Source organism: Cucurbita moschata, unplaced genomic scaffold (assembly GCF_002738365.1).
Source record: "Cucurbita moschata cultivar Rifu unplaced genomic scaffold, Cmos_1.0 Cmo_Scf00035, whole genome shotgun sequence".
In the NCBI taxonomy this organism is placed as follows: domain Eukaryota; kingdom Viridiplantae; phylum Streptophyta; class Magnoliopsida; order Cucurbitales; family Cucurbitaceae; genus Cucurbita; species Cucurbita moschata.
Window position 1 is genome coordinate 1,285,424 of NW_019268551.1, and position 16,042 is coordinate 1,301,465.

Genomic DNA, 16,042 nt, shown 5'->3' on the forward strand with positions numbered 1-16,042 from the left:
AAATAAATCTAAATTCAGTTTTATTTTATTTTTTAGTAAAAAAGTTCTTCATTTAACATTTTTTAAATATATTCACCTATATTTTAAAACTATTATTACAAAATTAAAATTATATATATATATATATAAGCAAACACATTTATTATGGGCTCAAGTGCAAAGCTTCCCTATCCATCACAATTACAAGGCTGAGGATAGAGGAGGAGCTCTCTCTTCTTCCTTCCACACCAAAACAATGTCTTCCATGGCTTTGTTTTCTCCTCCCTCTCGCCTTTCCTCACTCTCTCCTTCTTCACATCACCGAACCCACTTCCCCTCCAGACCCTTTTCCTCTCTCAGGTCCAGAAACCCTTCTTCTTGGGTCGCTGCTGACAATGGCGCCGGAATTTCAGGTGGTTCCGTCGCTGTAGAATCCGCCGTCGTACAGAAGGATCCGGAGCCGGTGGTGGAAAAGCAAGAGATCCTTGCTGAAACCAATGGGTCGGTGGCGGCTGTGGAAGAAGTGGTGGTGGTTAGCAAATTTGAAGACCCTAAATGGGTTAATGGGACTTGGGATTTGAATCAGTTCCGGAAAGACGGAAGTACTGATTGGGATGCTGTTATTGATGCCGGTAATCTTCGTAAACCCTACTTTTTCTGTTGATTTTGCTTCTAATTGCATTATGAAATCTGGATGTACATAGATACATGCAATGTCTGAGAAGCTTTTTGGGGGAAATCTTGATTCTGCAAGTTTTGATGATGTTTTGATTGTAATGAATTTCTTGGTGATGTTTGAGCAATTACTTGATGTTTGAATCAGAGGCTAGGAGGAGGAAATGGCTGGAAAACAATCCAGAATCATCAAGTAATGAGGACCCTGTGCTGTTTGACACATCCATAGTTCCTTGGTGGGCTTGGATTAAGCGCTACCATCTGCCAGAGGCTGAGATTCTCAATGGTATAAACATGTTTCTATGATTGTTTATCCTGTTTTCTTGAAGCTTGTCTGTTTGATATAAATGGCTAAACGTGAGTGTATGAAAATCGTTTTTAAAAGTGTACAAACTAATGTTAAGTTGATTTTGAATGTTGAAACGCATGTTTTTGAGTGATTTTAGACGTGAATGACTGATTTTAACCATTTGAAAGTCACTCGAACATGTTTTTGTTCTTTTGTTCATGTCTGTGAATCATGATTTCTACTTGTTCATAGCATTGGCTTCTCTGTATGAAAATCATGTTTAGAAGTGTGAAATCATACATGGAAGTTGATTTTAAATGTTTAAACACATGTTCTTGAGTGATTTTGAGCATGTTCTTGAGTGATTTTGAACATGAAGGACCAATTTTAACCATTTGAAAATCACACAAACGTATTTTTTGTTCTTTCTTTCACGTTTGTGGATCATGATTTCTACTTGTTCATAGCATTGGCTTCTCCGTATGAAAATCATGTTTAAAAGCGTAAAATCATACATTAAGATGATTTTGTATGATTTTGAATGTTCAAACGCATGTTCTTGACGTGAATGACTGATTTTAACCATTTGAAAATCACTCAAAACGTATTTTTTGATGATTTTGAATGTTCAAACGCATGTTCTTGACGTGAATGACTGATTTTAACCATTTGAAAATCACTCAAAATGTATGTTTTGATGATTTTGAATGTTCAAACGCATGTTCTTGACGTGAATGACTGATTTTAACCATTTGAAAATCACTCAAAATGTATTTTTTGATGATTTTGAATGTTCAAACGCATGTTCTTGACGTGAATGACTGATTTTAACCATTTGAAAATCACTCAAAATGTATTTTTTGATGATTTTGAATGTTCAAACGCATGTTCTTGACGTGAATGACTGATTTTAACCATTTGAAAATCACTCAAAATGTATTTTTTGATGATTTTGAATGTTCAAACGCATGTTCTTGACGTGAATGACTGATTTTAACCATTTGAAAATCACTCAAAATGTATTTTTTGATGATTTTGAATGTTCAAACGCATGTTCTTGACGTGAATGACTGATTTTAACCATTTGAAAATCACTCAAAATGTATTTTTTGATGATTTTGAATGTTCAAACGCATGTTCTTGACGTGAATGACTGATTTTAACCATTTGAAAATCACTCAAAATGTATTTTTTGATGATTTTGAATGTTCAAACGCATGTTCTTGACGTGAATGACTGATTTTAACCATTTGAAAATCACTCAAAATGTATTTTTTGATGATTTTGAATGTTCAAACGCATGTTCTTGACGTGAATGACTGATTTTAACCATTTGAAAATCACTCAAAATGTATTTTTTGATGATTTTGAATGTTCAAACGCATGTTCTTGACGTGAATGACTGATTTTAACCATTTGAAAATCACTCAAAATGTATTTTTTGACTCAAAACGTATTTTTTGATGATTTTGAATGTTCAAACGCATGTTCTTGACGTGAATGACTGATTTTAACCATTTGAAAATCACTCAAAATGTATGTTTTGATGATTTTGAATGTTCAAACGCATGTTCTTGACGTGAATGACTGATTTTAACCATTTGAAAATCACTCAAAACGTATTTTTTGATGATTTTGAATGTTCAAACGCATGTTCTTGACGTGAATGACTGATTTTAACCATTTGAAAATCACTCAAAATGTATTTTTTGATGATTTTGAATGTTCAAACGCATGTTCTTGACGTGAATGACTGATTTTAACCATTTGAAAATCACTCAAAATGTATTTTTTGATGATTTTGAATGTTCAAACGCATGTTCTTGACGTGAATGACTGATTTTAACCATTTGAAAATCACTCAAAATGTATTTTTTGATGATTTTGAATGTTCAAACGCATGTTCTTGACGTGAATGACTGATTTTAACCATTTGAAAATCACTCAAAATGTATTTTTTGATGATTTTGAATGTTCAAACGCATGTTCTTGACGTGAATGACTGATTTTAACCATTTGAAAATCACTCAAAATGTATTTTTTGATGATTTTGAATGTTCAAACGCATGTTCTTGACGTGAATGACTGATTTTAACCATTTGAAAATCACTCAAAATGTATTTTTTGATGATTTTGAATGTTCAAACGCATGTTCTTGACGTGAATGACTGATTTTAACCATTTGAAAATCACTCAAAATGTATTTTTTGATGATTTTGAATGTTCAAACGCATGTTCTTGACGTGAATGACTGATTTTAACCATTTGAAAATCACTCAAAATGTATTTTTTGATGATTTTGAATGTTCAAACGCATGTTCTTGAGTGATTTTGAACGTAAATGACTGGTTTTACCCATTTGAAAATCACTCAAAACATATTTTTGTTCTTTCGCTCATGTCTGTGAATCATGATTTCGACGCAGGGCGTGCAGCCATGGTGGGGTTTTTCATGGCTTACTTCGTCGATAGCTTGACGGGGGTAGGACTAGTAGGTCAAATGGGCAACTTCTTCTGCAAAACTTTGTTATTTATTGCAGTGGTGGGAGTTCTTTTGATCAGAAAGAACGAAGATATAGAGACTCTAAAGAAGTTGATTGATGAGACGACATTTTATGATAAACAATGGCAAGCAACTTGGCAGGATGAAACCAAAGGCTCAGGCAAAGTGTAATGTGTTCTTGTTTTGCTTTAATTATGTTTGTATCTCTTAAGATTTGGGCTTAGTAGAGACGGATAATGTGAGCTCTGAAAGATATTGAATGTTTAGGCCTCAGTTTGTTCATGTTTCTTGTTTCAGTGAAAATCTTTCTAAAAGCATGGGTTTTTCTGGAAAAAAATTCATGTCTGATAAACTTGATTATCAGTTTCACCTCACCAAGATAGACGTCTCGAAAGTATGGCGATCAAAAGGAACAAAAGACGAGTGTTTAATACGTGTTTCAACTCGGTGTCATCTAGCATACTTGATGCATCCAGAAAGTTATTGAAGTACTTCAAACATATTACACCATAAGCATGGTGTGAGATCTCATATCGATTGGAAAGAAACAACGTCGAACGAGTGCCGGTGAGTATGTTGGGCTCCGAATAGGGGTGAATTGTGAGGTCTTAATAAAATATTCTTTCTAAGGCTAGCATTGTCACACCCCCTCGAGGCTTAGCCTCCCCGTTGTAACAACTCAAGCCCACAACTAACCGATATTGTCCTATTTAGACTTCCCCCTTCAAGCTTCCCCTCATGATTTTTAAAACGCAGTCTGGTAAGAAAGAAATTTTCACACCCTTAAAAGAAGGTTTCATTCTCCTTCCCAACCTCTCACCGTCTCACTTACTACGCAATCTGCTACCGGTACACCAATCATTACTCTCGATTTGGCTTTATCGAATCCAAGGCCAACTCAACAACAAACGGCCGAGGGAATGGTCCTGCAGATTCTGGCGACATTGAGGGTGGAAAGATGGGGTTTGAAGAGGAAGCAGGTGGCGACGGGAGTTGTACGGACGGCGGAGGAAGTAGAAGGAGGGAGATTTGCAGAGCCGGAGATTATCATTTCTACACCGTGACGGCGATGGGAGTTGTACGTATGTAAATTTTTTTAGAAATTTAAACTAGTACAAATATTTTTTAATTCTAAAAAAAATACTCTTAAAATTTTTAAAATTTCAGTAATAAAACAATTGAATTTTAAAAAAATTATAATTATAAAATTCACAAATATATTTTATTATAAAAATATCTTTAAATTTTTTTTAAAAAAACATTATTAATAACTTTAAACTCTTTAAAAAATACAATAATTTTTTTTAATATTAAAAAGAGAGATAATTTATGAGTTGTTTATAGATTATTTCCGTATATATATTGACGATACATTTTTTTTCTTGAATTTTCTTTTATAAAGGTTTAGGGTGTTAATGCTACCTTGAAGGGCGTTTATACATCTAGCAGATGCGTTTTAAAAACTTTGAAGGGTAGGTCGAAAGAGAAAACCTAAAGAGGACAATATCAGTTAACGATGGGTTTGTGCCATTACAGTTGGTATCAGAGTCAGACACTGGGCGATGTGCCAACGGGTAAGCTAAGCCCCGAAGGGAGTGGACACGAGGCTGTGTGCCAACAAGGACACTAAGCCCCGAAGGGGAGGGTGGATTGTGAGATTCTACATCGATTGGAGAAAACAACCAGACACCGAGTGATATATGCCAGCGAGGAGGCTGAGCCCCAAAGGGATTGGACACGAGGCGGTGCACCAACAAGGGGACACTAGGCCTCAAGCGATATGTCAGCAAGGAGGATGAGCCTCGAAGGGAGTAGACACAAGGCAGTGTGCTAACAAAGAAACTAGGTCCTGAAGGAAGATGGATTACGAGATCCCACATCGATTAGGGAAAAGAACGAAACATTCTTTTTAAGGGTGCGGAACCCTCTCATGAGTTTACCCCTATTCGGCCGTTACATTATTTTTATTAATTTAACATAAAATTAATAAATAAACACAAATATATACTTAATTGAAATCTCATATATTTTCACCCCTAGAAAAAAGCTTGAACACATTCAGATTTACTAACTATATATATATATATATATATATATATATATATATATATATATATATATATATATATAACTTTTTAATTATTAACTTAATATTAAACAAGAGGAAAAAAAAAACATCACTTAGTTCACTCTCTATATCATCTTCTTCTTTAATCTTCAGGCTTGCTTGGATATTCCCAATGATAGCTTTCATGGAGTAGTATAGCCTGCATTACAAACATTATATAATATATGTATATGTATGTGTGTATATATATATATATATATATATATATAACCATCTTATTAAAAATTAAATAAAATTGGCCAAAAATAATAATATTATTATTTTACGTATATAAATAATATATTAATAAATTTGTAATTGTAATATACTGAAATTATTTCATGGGCAATTTACAAAATTTATATTTAGGCTATTTTTAAAATATTTAACAACTATTTTATTATTATTATTATTATTATTATTTGTTTAATACTTTTGGATGATTTATTTAAATTCATGAATTGAGGTCGGCTTCTAATTTTTCATTCGAGATTCTAAAAAATTTTACTAGAGGTAAGACGTTTACGAAATGTGGAGGGTAATATTGTCTTTTAAAATAGTAAGGGTATTTTTGAAATAAAAAGCAAGTTCGTTTTTTAAATAAACTTAATAATTTTATTTTTTAAAAATTAATCTGTCGAATTTAGAGAGAGAGAGAGAGAGAGAGAGAGGTTAATTACTTCCACATTTGAAATGGCGGGGGACCTTACGGCCGCAGCCTTCGATGAGGCGAATGGCGCGATTAGGGTCCACGTATGTCATCAGCTTAGGCGTAACAGCCGGGCAAATACACTCCGTATGGCTCACTCTCGCCCTCTGGCAGCACGCCGGCGACGGGTTCCTCCCGAACACCACCGCCAGGCACTCTTTCACCGCCATATCTCTCTCCGCCTTACACTGCGCCGCCGTCAGCGCCGCCACCTCCCCTACTGCCACCGCCATCACCACCGCCAGCACCAAGCCCCAACGCCTCATGCCCATGCCCATGCCCATGCCCACCATCTGTTTGATAAAAGTCCTGACTCAAACAAACGCCCTTTGCCCTTAGCCCTCCGCGTGGTTAATTATATAGGCGCTGCGTGCGTGGGGTCTTGCATTCCTTTATTAGTGCGGCATTGACTTGGGAGTGCCTCTTCCTCAAGCCCAGTCAAGGGATTTAAAAACAAAGGTATATTGATTCAACCATACTCCTTAGCATACGAATAAACACGAACCTTAACTATTATACTATGTTCATGTTGGCTGATGACGTGAGAAGTCGACGAGTTAAAATAAGAATTAAGCACGAACGAACATTAACCATTGTACTATGTTCATATTGGTTGATGACGTGAGAATTCGACCTTCTTAACTTAAGAATCAAGCACGAATGTTAACCATTGTACTATGTTCATGTTGGTTAATGATGTGAGAATTCGACCTTCTTAGCTTAAGAATTAAATACGAATGTTAACCATTGTACTATGTTCATGTTGGTTAATGATGTGAGAATTTACCTTCTTAGCTTAAGAATTAAGCACGAACATTAACTATTGTACTATGTTCACGTTGGTTAACCAACGTGAGAATTCAAAGAATTAGAATAATTTTAAAAATAGATGGAAATAGTGTATTATTTGGTGGGGAATACTGAAATTATGGATTGTATGGCAGATTTTCTTTATCCATTGATTGGTTTTGAAAATAGAAATTTAATGGGTTAGGAGTATATCAATTTGGAATTGAATTCCACATTTTCACGACAATTAGTGGTGTACGGAAACCAACATTCTTCCATTTTTCAAATCGGTCTCTCTTTGGTATCGAGTATTTTATTTTCCTTTTCGTCGTTGTCTAATGTTATTGATCGTCAAATTTTTGAAACTGATTTATCTATCTAGACCAAAGCTTAAGGTATATAATTTCTTTTTTCTGTTGATGTGGTGTGAGATCTCATTTGTTGGAGAGAGAAACGAAACATTCTAAAGTAGACAATATTTGTATACGGTTGACTGTAGACGATATTTGTATACGGTTGACTGTTTCAAATGGTATAGAACTAGACACTGAAATGGTGTGTTAGCGAGGATGCTGACCTAAAATATTATTGTATTATCAAAATGTAATTTATTAAATGGGTTAAAAATTAATTTATATTTTAATTGGAAAAAATAGAGTTAATACATTGAATTCAACAAAACCTAATATGCAATTATAAAATTTAAAACTCTTACTAAAATAATTAAAGAATATTGATTTATTATTGCTAACTTCATAAAAATTAGTACTTTATAATTTATTATCGTTATTTTTAATCAATTATAAAAAATATAGAAAATAGAATTTAACACCAAAGGATCCGTGGCGCAATGGTAGCGCGTCTGACTCCAGATCAGAAGGTTGCGTGTTCGATTCACGTCGGGTTCAATTTTTTGGATGTTTTTTATTTTCTTATTTTTATATTAATCTGGTGGTCTTATGAAATTACTTTTATGCCTTTTGTTAATTTTAATATTCACCAAAAGTTCACGGCGTCTCTTTCCTCCGTGAACTTCGACGCTAAACCTTCTTTCCGTCTGGATTTTGTTTGTTGTTTGGGTTAAATTACAATTTCGTCCTCGAGATTTTAAATCTTTTTCTTAATTTTAAAATATAATTAATAAAATTATTAAACTTTTCATCCTATGTCTTACATGCTCTACAATTTTAAAAATTATAGTTATAGGATACTAAACATACGCTACATGAGATCGTATGACTACTCGTAGAAATCATGTCTACTTTTATCATACCAAAAATACTTCAAAATGTACAATAGCGGTAGGCGTGGCGTCAACTCTACACCATCCTAGGCCTTGCGACCTAAGTGAGCTACCATGTGGCACATACATGTGTTATAGCGTGTGTGAGTATTGCAAGACAAGTGTCTTGGGTGTTCTCCTTCGAAAATGGATTTTTTATAATAGTGTAGGACGACACGGGTGTGCCAACATACACCTCAGCCTATATGTTGGAGGTTGATATATGCACTTGCTATCCAGTACGGTATCTGTAAATGACTTGACACAAACACTGTAGGGTTCATGCCTTGATAGAACTCAGATTGATGATTGTTTGAGATGTCTCGATGGTATGATTAAGTTATAGGTCAGTTCTCGATAGACACGTTAGAGCAACCCATGATGGCCAAAGCCTTCCGGGACTTGGAATGGCATGATGATGCATGGGTATGAAGATGAGAACCTAAATGACAAAGATGATGACCGAGATGCAATGTTGTAATCGAAAGATCTTGGCCTAGAGAAGAGGCAAGGTCGAACAGAGGACTTGACCAAGAGATGATAAAAGTCGACTAAAGTTGCAGGCGATTGAACATGCACGCACGAGCAGCAAATGTAGCGAAACAAACTTAGATTCTGCATGAGTTGTGTTCGGATGGCGAAGGAGAATATCGTCTAAAGTTCCTTAAAACTTGTCATGAACGTGTCAAGATCATGACACCCACACGATTGAAAATGTACAACCGTGACACCAATCAAGATAGACAATGAGTTGTACGACCGTGACACCAATCTATATATTACTTAACTAAAAAGTTGTTTATCGAAGTCTCATTTATATAACAAAATGATATGTTATCAAAATAAAATTTATTGATCGGGTTAAAAATAGTTTATATTTTAATTCCAATAAATAAACATAATACATAAAAATAAAAAAGAGCATAATATGCATTTATAAAATTTTAAATTTTATTATAATGTAACAACTTACTAAACACAAAATTATTTATTTTTAAAGAACATTGATTTATTAAACTGTTGGTATATTTTTTATTAATAAAATCATATAAAATAATGCTTTAGAATTTACATATCCTTAATTTTTATGTAAAAATAATATTAAAAATAATAATTGAAAATAAATAAGTTTATAAGACGAAAAATGCACAAAGGGATCCGTGGCGCAATGGTAGCGCGTCTGACTCCAGATCAGAAGGTTGCGTGTTCGATTCACGTCGGGTTCACTTTTTCGATTTTTTGGATTATTTTTTATTTTCTTATTTTTATATTAATCTGATGTCTTGTGAATTTACTTTTATGCCTTTTATTAATTTTAATATCCACCAAAAGTTCACCGGTCGTCTTCCTCGCGACGGATCTGCTTCCAACCCTTTCTCCAGCGACGGCGCGATGAGGAAGCCGGGGAAGGACGAGGCGGCAGGCGGCGCTTGCATTCCTCCGCCGCCATTTCTGCTAAGACGCTGCCGGAGGACAAAATCGAACATACATTTAACAATATTTAGAAGATTGAAGAATTAAAAAAGTAAAACTAAATATGAGTCTAAATGATACAAAAGGATCCGTGGCGCAATGGTAGCGCGTCTGACTCCAGATCAGAAGGTTGCGTGTTCGATTCACGTCGGGTTCAGTTTTTTCCATTTTTGGATTATTTTCTTATTTTTATATTAATCTGATGTCTTGCGAAATTACTATAATGCCTTTCGTGAGTTTTAATATTCACAAAAAGACCACGCCGTCTCTTTCCTCCGTGAACTTCCACCGCTATACGTGCTTCCGTTTGGATTTTGTTTGTTGAATTACAATTTTGTCCTGAAAATTTTCGATTTTTTTTTATATATATAATTTTATTTTTTTGTTTGTTGTTTGGGTTTTTTTTTTTTTTTTGTCACCATATAGAAATTTAATTCAGAAAAGACCATTACTTAGTCAAAGATTGAATCTGATTATAATAATAAATCATTTTTATATTTCCATCTCATTATTCTTCTAATGTGATAAAACTAAAATCTTGACAAATTAAAATAAAAAATGAAATTAAAAAATAAATTATGAGACAAAATTGTATATTTAACCTAAAAAGTCATCTTAAGAATCATTGCATAGAATAAAATATAAATTTTATAAGATAAGGTTGCTTAAATGGCTATTCTTGTTGATTTAAAATTAAATTATTAATAAAAATTAATTGTCACTAATTTTCGTTTAGCCAACTAATTATCATATTTAACTAAAATTATTTCAAAAAATTCATTTCAAAAAATAAAATGTCGCTTTCAAAACGCTTTAAAAGTCAAACTCAAAATCGATAAATATACTTTTAGAATAGACTGCATTTTCAAATTTGACTCATGTTTTTTTTTAATATATCTTAATGTCCTGTCAAATTCTCTATGACGGTTTATGTCTCTAGCAAGACTATTTAATGTAATGGAATAAATTGATATGGAATCCACCCGAGAGAAAGTATGGAACGGATTACCTTGATGATCAAGATCAAGAATAAAGAAAAACTCGTGATTCGAATCATTCCACAAAAGGTTTAATCAAATAGCACTTGAATAACTCTAGCATGCACTTGCAAAGAAAATCTTAGCTCTCAACAAACCTAAAAAGAAATAGAAATTCTATCCTTTTTAATTTCAAAATGTGATGTCTGTGAAAGGAACGCTTTATACCGTTATATCTTGACTCACGTGACACATCACTCCCAAATTAAATTGGTTAGTAAATGAGAAATACTCGTAACCTCCCTGTTAAAATGTCTTGTTAAATGGTGGAATATGGTAACCTATGTATGTTACCATATAACTTTAACTCCTATATTAAAAATTAGCTGACAAACAAATATTTAAATTATAATTAAATAGTGCAACGAATGAAATGAGTTTATTAGTCATGTACTAGTTCCATAAATTTAGCTGAGTTCATTAAATGCAACTTTTCATAACATATAAGGGAGATCTCTAACGTCTTCTAGAATTTTCTTTCATGAGCTCACCATAGCTTGAATATAAGTGTACAAAGTTTGTTGTAGCTTCTTGGCTCTCGTCTTTATAATTGGACCTTCAGGTATGAAAATTCCTTGGTCGTGGTTCATATCATAGATAGTCAATATTATCGGGTATTCATGTGATCAGTTCAATAGGTCTTTTTCGTTTTTCCGTTCATATTATGGATTGAGTTCATCTTTATAATAATCAAATGAATAACAAGAACCGAACAATAACAAGAACTCTAACGAGGAAAGAGGTGGGAGCACTCAACCCTTCTTAAATGCTCGTTTATTATTATTATTATTATTATTTATGATTCTAAGAACAAAAATATATTTTTAAAAAATTACAATTTGCTTGATAATTATTTTGTTTCAATTTTTAGAATTATATCAACTTCATATAATTAAAACGATAATAAATAAATAAAGAAAAATACAAATATAACCTTCACTCATAGACAAGCAATAATACATTAAGATTTACTAACATTTTTTTAATAATAATAATTATTATTATTTTAAACCAAGGACATAATTAAAAATAGTACATAATTAACTTAATATTAAACAACAAAAAACAATCATCCCCTTCTTTAATCTTCATGGAGTCGTAAGACCTGCATTAAAAACATTAATTTAATTAATTAATTAATTAATTAATTAATTATATATATATAAACATATTCACCGAGTTATAAATTTATATTTATAATATAATAAAATTATTTTACAGGCGATTATTCAATTCTATTATGAAATAATGTGACAGTAACTTTGGTTTCAATTTTAATTCGAAATTCTAAAATTCTCTATACTAAAAAATAATTATAAGATTTGAAATAATTCGAATGATTTTGAGATATTTATTTTTTATAATTTAATATATATATATATATTTTTGGAATATTTATGAAAGATGAAAAAAAAATCCCTGAACAAAAATGAATAATGAAAAAAATAAATATGTTAATTTTTGGAAAATTAAATGATTATATACATATATATGTATGTATTATGTATGTATATGTATATGTGTATATATATGTAGAGAGAGGGGTTAATTTAATTACTTCCACATTTGAAATGGCGGGGGACCTTACGGCCGCAGCTTTCGATGAGGCGAATGGCGCGATTAGGGTCCACGTATGTCATCAGCTTAGGCGTAACAGCCGGGCAAATACACTCCGTATGGCTCACTCTCGCCCTCTGGCAGCACGCCGGCGACGGGTTACTCCCGAACACCACCGGCAGGCACTCTTTCACCGCCATATCTCTCTCCGCCTTACACTGCGCCGCCGTCAGTGCCGCCACCTCCCCTACTGCCACCGCCATAACCACCGCCACTGCCAGCACCAAGCCCCAACGCCTCATGCCAATGCCCATGCCCACCATCTGTTTGATAAAAGTCCTGACTCAAACAAACGCCCTTTGGCCTTAGCCCTCCGCGTGGTTAATTAAATAGGCGCTGCGTGCGTGGGGTGTTGCAATTCTTTATTGGCGCGGCATTGACTTGGGATTGCCTCATCCCCAAGTCTAGTCAAGGGATTTAAACAAATAAGGTATGTTTACATTTGAATCCCTTGCTTAGTTGTTATTATATGGTTTAAGCTTTGAAGATTATTTTCCGATGATACGAGAGCTTATTTAAAGTTCAATGGAGATTCGAACTTTCGAAGAGTTATTTTTATTAGGGTATTGACCACTGAATCATGTTCACGTTCCCCGATAGCGTAGAAATTCAACAAAACATTTGATGTTGGAACTTATATCATTAACTTTGAGATCCCACGTCAGTTGGAGAGGGGAACGAAACATTTCTTATGGCATGAAAACCTCTCCCTAGTAGACGCGTTTTAAAATAACAATATGTAATAGACTAAAGCGAACAATATTTGCTAGTAGTGAACTTAGACGGTTATAAATGATATCAAAGGTAGACACTGGGTTGTATGTCAGCGAGGATGGTAGGTCCCTAAGGGGGTGGATTGTGAGATTCCACATCAATTGGAGAGAAAAATGAATTATTCCGAGTGTAGAAACTACTTTGATATGTGGAATCACTACAAGAGGAGTAAGATTCGGATTACCTTGTCGATCGAATATCTCAAGGCAAGAACATTGTTTGAGATTCGAATCATTCCACAAGCAAGATCGATCATGTCTAGCTTGAATGATTCTGGTTGATCAAATATCTCAACGCAAGAACACTTGTTTGAGATTCGAATCACTCCACAAGCAAGATTGATCATGTCGAATTTGAATGATTCTATATATAAACTTAGCCATTGGTTAAAGAAAGCACAAATGCTCCTTTTTATTATATTTTTACAAGTCTCCTACCAATACAACATGGCTTTATATAGCCTCAAAATGAAACTACTAAAGACATTCCAAGAGTGAGTGTAACATTCATACTTAATGGCCATAATTAACCATTATGTAATTGTAACCTAAAATAAATTAAAAGTCTTAAACTACGTTAACGAAATACAATAACTCTAAATTACTCTAAATGGGAATCCACCCAAAATTTAAAACATGAAACTTTGTTCTGTTCAATGTGGCATGAATTGAAATATCTTTTGATAATTTCAATAATATTTTCTTTGCATCTTTATTGAAGCATATTGTAGGATTGATGTCTCTTCGTTCATATCATACTTTCTAGTAAACGCGTTTTAAAATAGTGAGACTAATAGCGATACGTAACGGACAATAGATTTTCTTTTTCTTCCCATCGATTGGTGTGAAATTAGGAATTTGATGGGTTAGGAGTATACCAACTTGGATTTGGATTCCACATTTTCCCTTGTCGTGTACCTTATTACTGATGTACGGATACCAACTTTCTTTCCATTTTTTTTTATGATGGGGGTCCTCTATAGGACACCGACCTCAATTTTGTAGGGCCTACTAGTCCATTTTTTTCATATTTTGCGGCGGTACGACTTACATTATTTTCACTCTCGTTGTCTGATCTTATTGACTAAGTTACACGATTTCGTTTTTATTGATATCGATGCTCGTTTAAGAGGTCTTTCATAGATCCTTAAACTTAGAACAGTGTTTTATAGGTTATTAAATTATATCAGATAAATTCTTGAATTATTCATGTTCGGGTGCGTATGTATTCTTCAATGTGTTCGACCATAAACATGAAAATTTAAATCACGTGATTTCTCCTTTGATATTGAAATTTTTTAGCTAATTACAACTTCAATCCATGAATCTTTAAAGACGTGGTTAAAGGTAAGAATTTTCTCTTGCAATGGAGATTTCCAACCGAGAATTAACCTAGAGGCTCACGTATATGATATACGTAGTTGAATTAATTAACAAAATGATGTTGTATTATCATACATCATACAATTTGTCCAATCAAACGAACACTGAAGCCACTTACCTAGTTGACTAAGCCAACGTCACTAAATTTTCTGAGTTGATGTTCGTTTGATCATACTCGTCATGGTCTAGTTTCAAAGCTAACTCCAAATTAGCGTTGACAAAGGATAAAGAAAGGATTTGTTTGTTGTTGCTAATACATTAAATGAATTTGTGACGGGTCTAAGAATTAAATTATTGTATAAATCAGTTTTATTTAGATTTTAGGTTCCAGTCATGCTAATATATCTATCCATGGTTGAATTAGAATGATATAAATCATTTTAAATTTATACTTTAATTTTATATATCATAGTTTTTTTTTTAATCAAATAATTAGTGATGGATCTAATTGGAAGAATCGTTCAGAAAATAGAAAGTATGAAAAAACTTGCAAGGGATCTATGGCGCAATGGTAGCGTGTCTGACTCCATCTTAGAAGGTTGCGTGTTCGATTCATGTAACTTTTGTTTTTCATTTCCAAAAGTGAGTAAAACTTGGTAGCAGCGTGGCGCTCACTTTCTTATGGTAAAATAGAGAACATGAATGTATATATATATTAAAAGATACAAAATAGGCACCAAGGGATATGTCTGGCTCTAGATCAGAAGGTTGCGAATTCGATTCACGTTGGGTTCAATTTTTTTTATTAATTTGATGTCCAGAAAATTTAGAAATATTCATAAATATGATTCTAGCGACATCAAAGGATTCGTGGCGCAGTGTTTGCGCGTCTAACTTTATATCAGAAAGTTGCGTGTTCGATTCACGTTGAGTTCAGTTTTCTATTATTTTTTTATTAATTTGATGTCAAGGAAATATAAAATATAAATAAATATTAATTCAACGACAGAAAAGGATCCGTGGCGCAATGGTAGCGCGTCTGACTCCAGATCAGAAGGTTGCGTGTTCGATTCACGTCGGGTTCAATTTCATGAATTTTTTTTGGATGATTTTTTATTCTCTTATTTTATGTTAATATAATGTCTTGTGAAATTCCATTTATGCCTTTTGTTAATTCTAATATTCACCAAAAGTTCACGGCGTCTCTTTCCTCCGTGAACTTCAACGTTGAACCTTTTTTCCGTTGGGTCTCCATCTCCAATTAACGTTACAATTTTGTTCATTTTTCAGTTAAATTATTATTTTTATTAACTCTTTAGGGATAATTTTGATTTTTAATTTTTTTTTGGTAACATGTTCTTATTTTTAAAATATTTAATTGACTCATAAAATTTTAGTAAATCCTTGATTTTTTTTTTTTTTTAATTGTTGTTTGATATAATCTTGACCTATTGACATTTTTTAAAAAACAAACATAAACCTACTAA

The 16,042-nt window shown here is 33.2% G+C and overlaps 3 protein-coding genes and 4 non-coding genes across 7 annotated transcripts; 5 read left to right on the forward strand and 2 right to left on the reverse strand.

Moving 5' to 3' along the window:
* The first annotated feature begins 152 nt into the window (after positions 1-152).
* Positions 153-3,748, forward strand: LOC111431193 (light-harvesting complex-like protein 3 isotype 1, chloroplastic). The gene is made up of 3 exons (XM_023067752.1): positions 153-611; positions 803-940; positions 3,369-3,748. The coding sequence occupies exons 1-3, from the start codon at positions 236-238 to the stop codon at positions 3,614-3,616; spliced, it is 762 nt and encodes a 253-aa protein (XP_022923520.1). The 5' UTR covers positions 153-235; the 3' UTR covers positions 3,617-3,748.
* Positions 3,749-5,651: 1,903 nt separating this feature from the next.
* LOC111431169 lies at positions 5,652-6,702 on the reverse strand. The gene is made up of 2 exons (XM_023067726.1): positions 6,233-6,702; positions 5,652-5,712 (listed from the first exon to the last, which is right to left on the reverse strand). Exons 1-2 carry the CDS (start codon positions 6,552-6,554, stop codon positions 5,696-5,698), a joined length of 339 nt encoding a protein of 112 aa, XP_022923494.1. The 5' UTR covers positions 6,555-6,702; the 3' UTR covers positions 5,652-5,695.
* A 1,184-nt stretch (positions 6,703-7,886) lies between these two features.
* Positions 7,887-7,958, forward strand: TRNAW-CCA. Its single transcript has one exon. It is a non-coding gene; the product is annotated as a tRNA-Trp (tRNA).
* A 1,528-nt stretch (positions 7,959-9,486) lies between these two features.
* On the forward strand, positions 9,487-9,558 carry TRNAW-CCA. Its single transcript has one exon. It is a non-coding gene; the product is annotated as a tRNA-Trp (tRNA).
* A 332-nt stretch (positions 9,559-9,890) lies between these two features.
* Positions 9,891-9,962, forward strand: TRNAW-CCA. Its single transcript has one exon. It is a non-coding gene; the product is annotated as a tRNA-Trp (tRNA).
* Positions 9,963-11,927: 1,965 nt separating this feature from the next.
* Positions 11,928-12,831, reverse strand: LOC111431170. Its single transcript, XM_023067727.1, has 2 exons — positions 12,401-12,831; positions 11,928-11,947 (listed from the first exon to the last, which is right to left on the reverse strand). Exons 1-2 carry the CDS (start codon positions 12,720-12,722, stop codon positions 11,931-11,933), a joined length of 339 nt encoding a protein of 112 aa, XP_022923495.1. The 5' UTR covers positions 12,723-12,831; the 3' UTR covers positions 11,928-11,930.
* Positions 12,832-15,568: 2,737 nt separating this feature from the next.
* TRNAW-CCA lies at positions 15,569-15,640 on the forward strand. The gene has a single exon. It is a non-coding gene; the product is annotated as a tRNA-Trp (tRNA).
* The last annotated feature ends 402 nt before the right edge of the window (positions 15,641-16,042 follow it).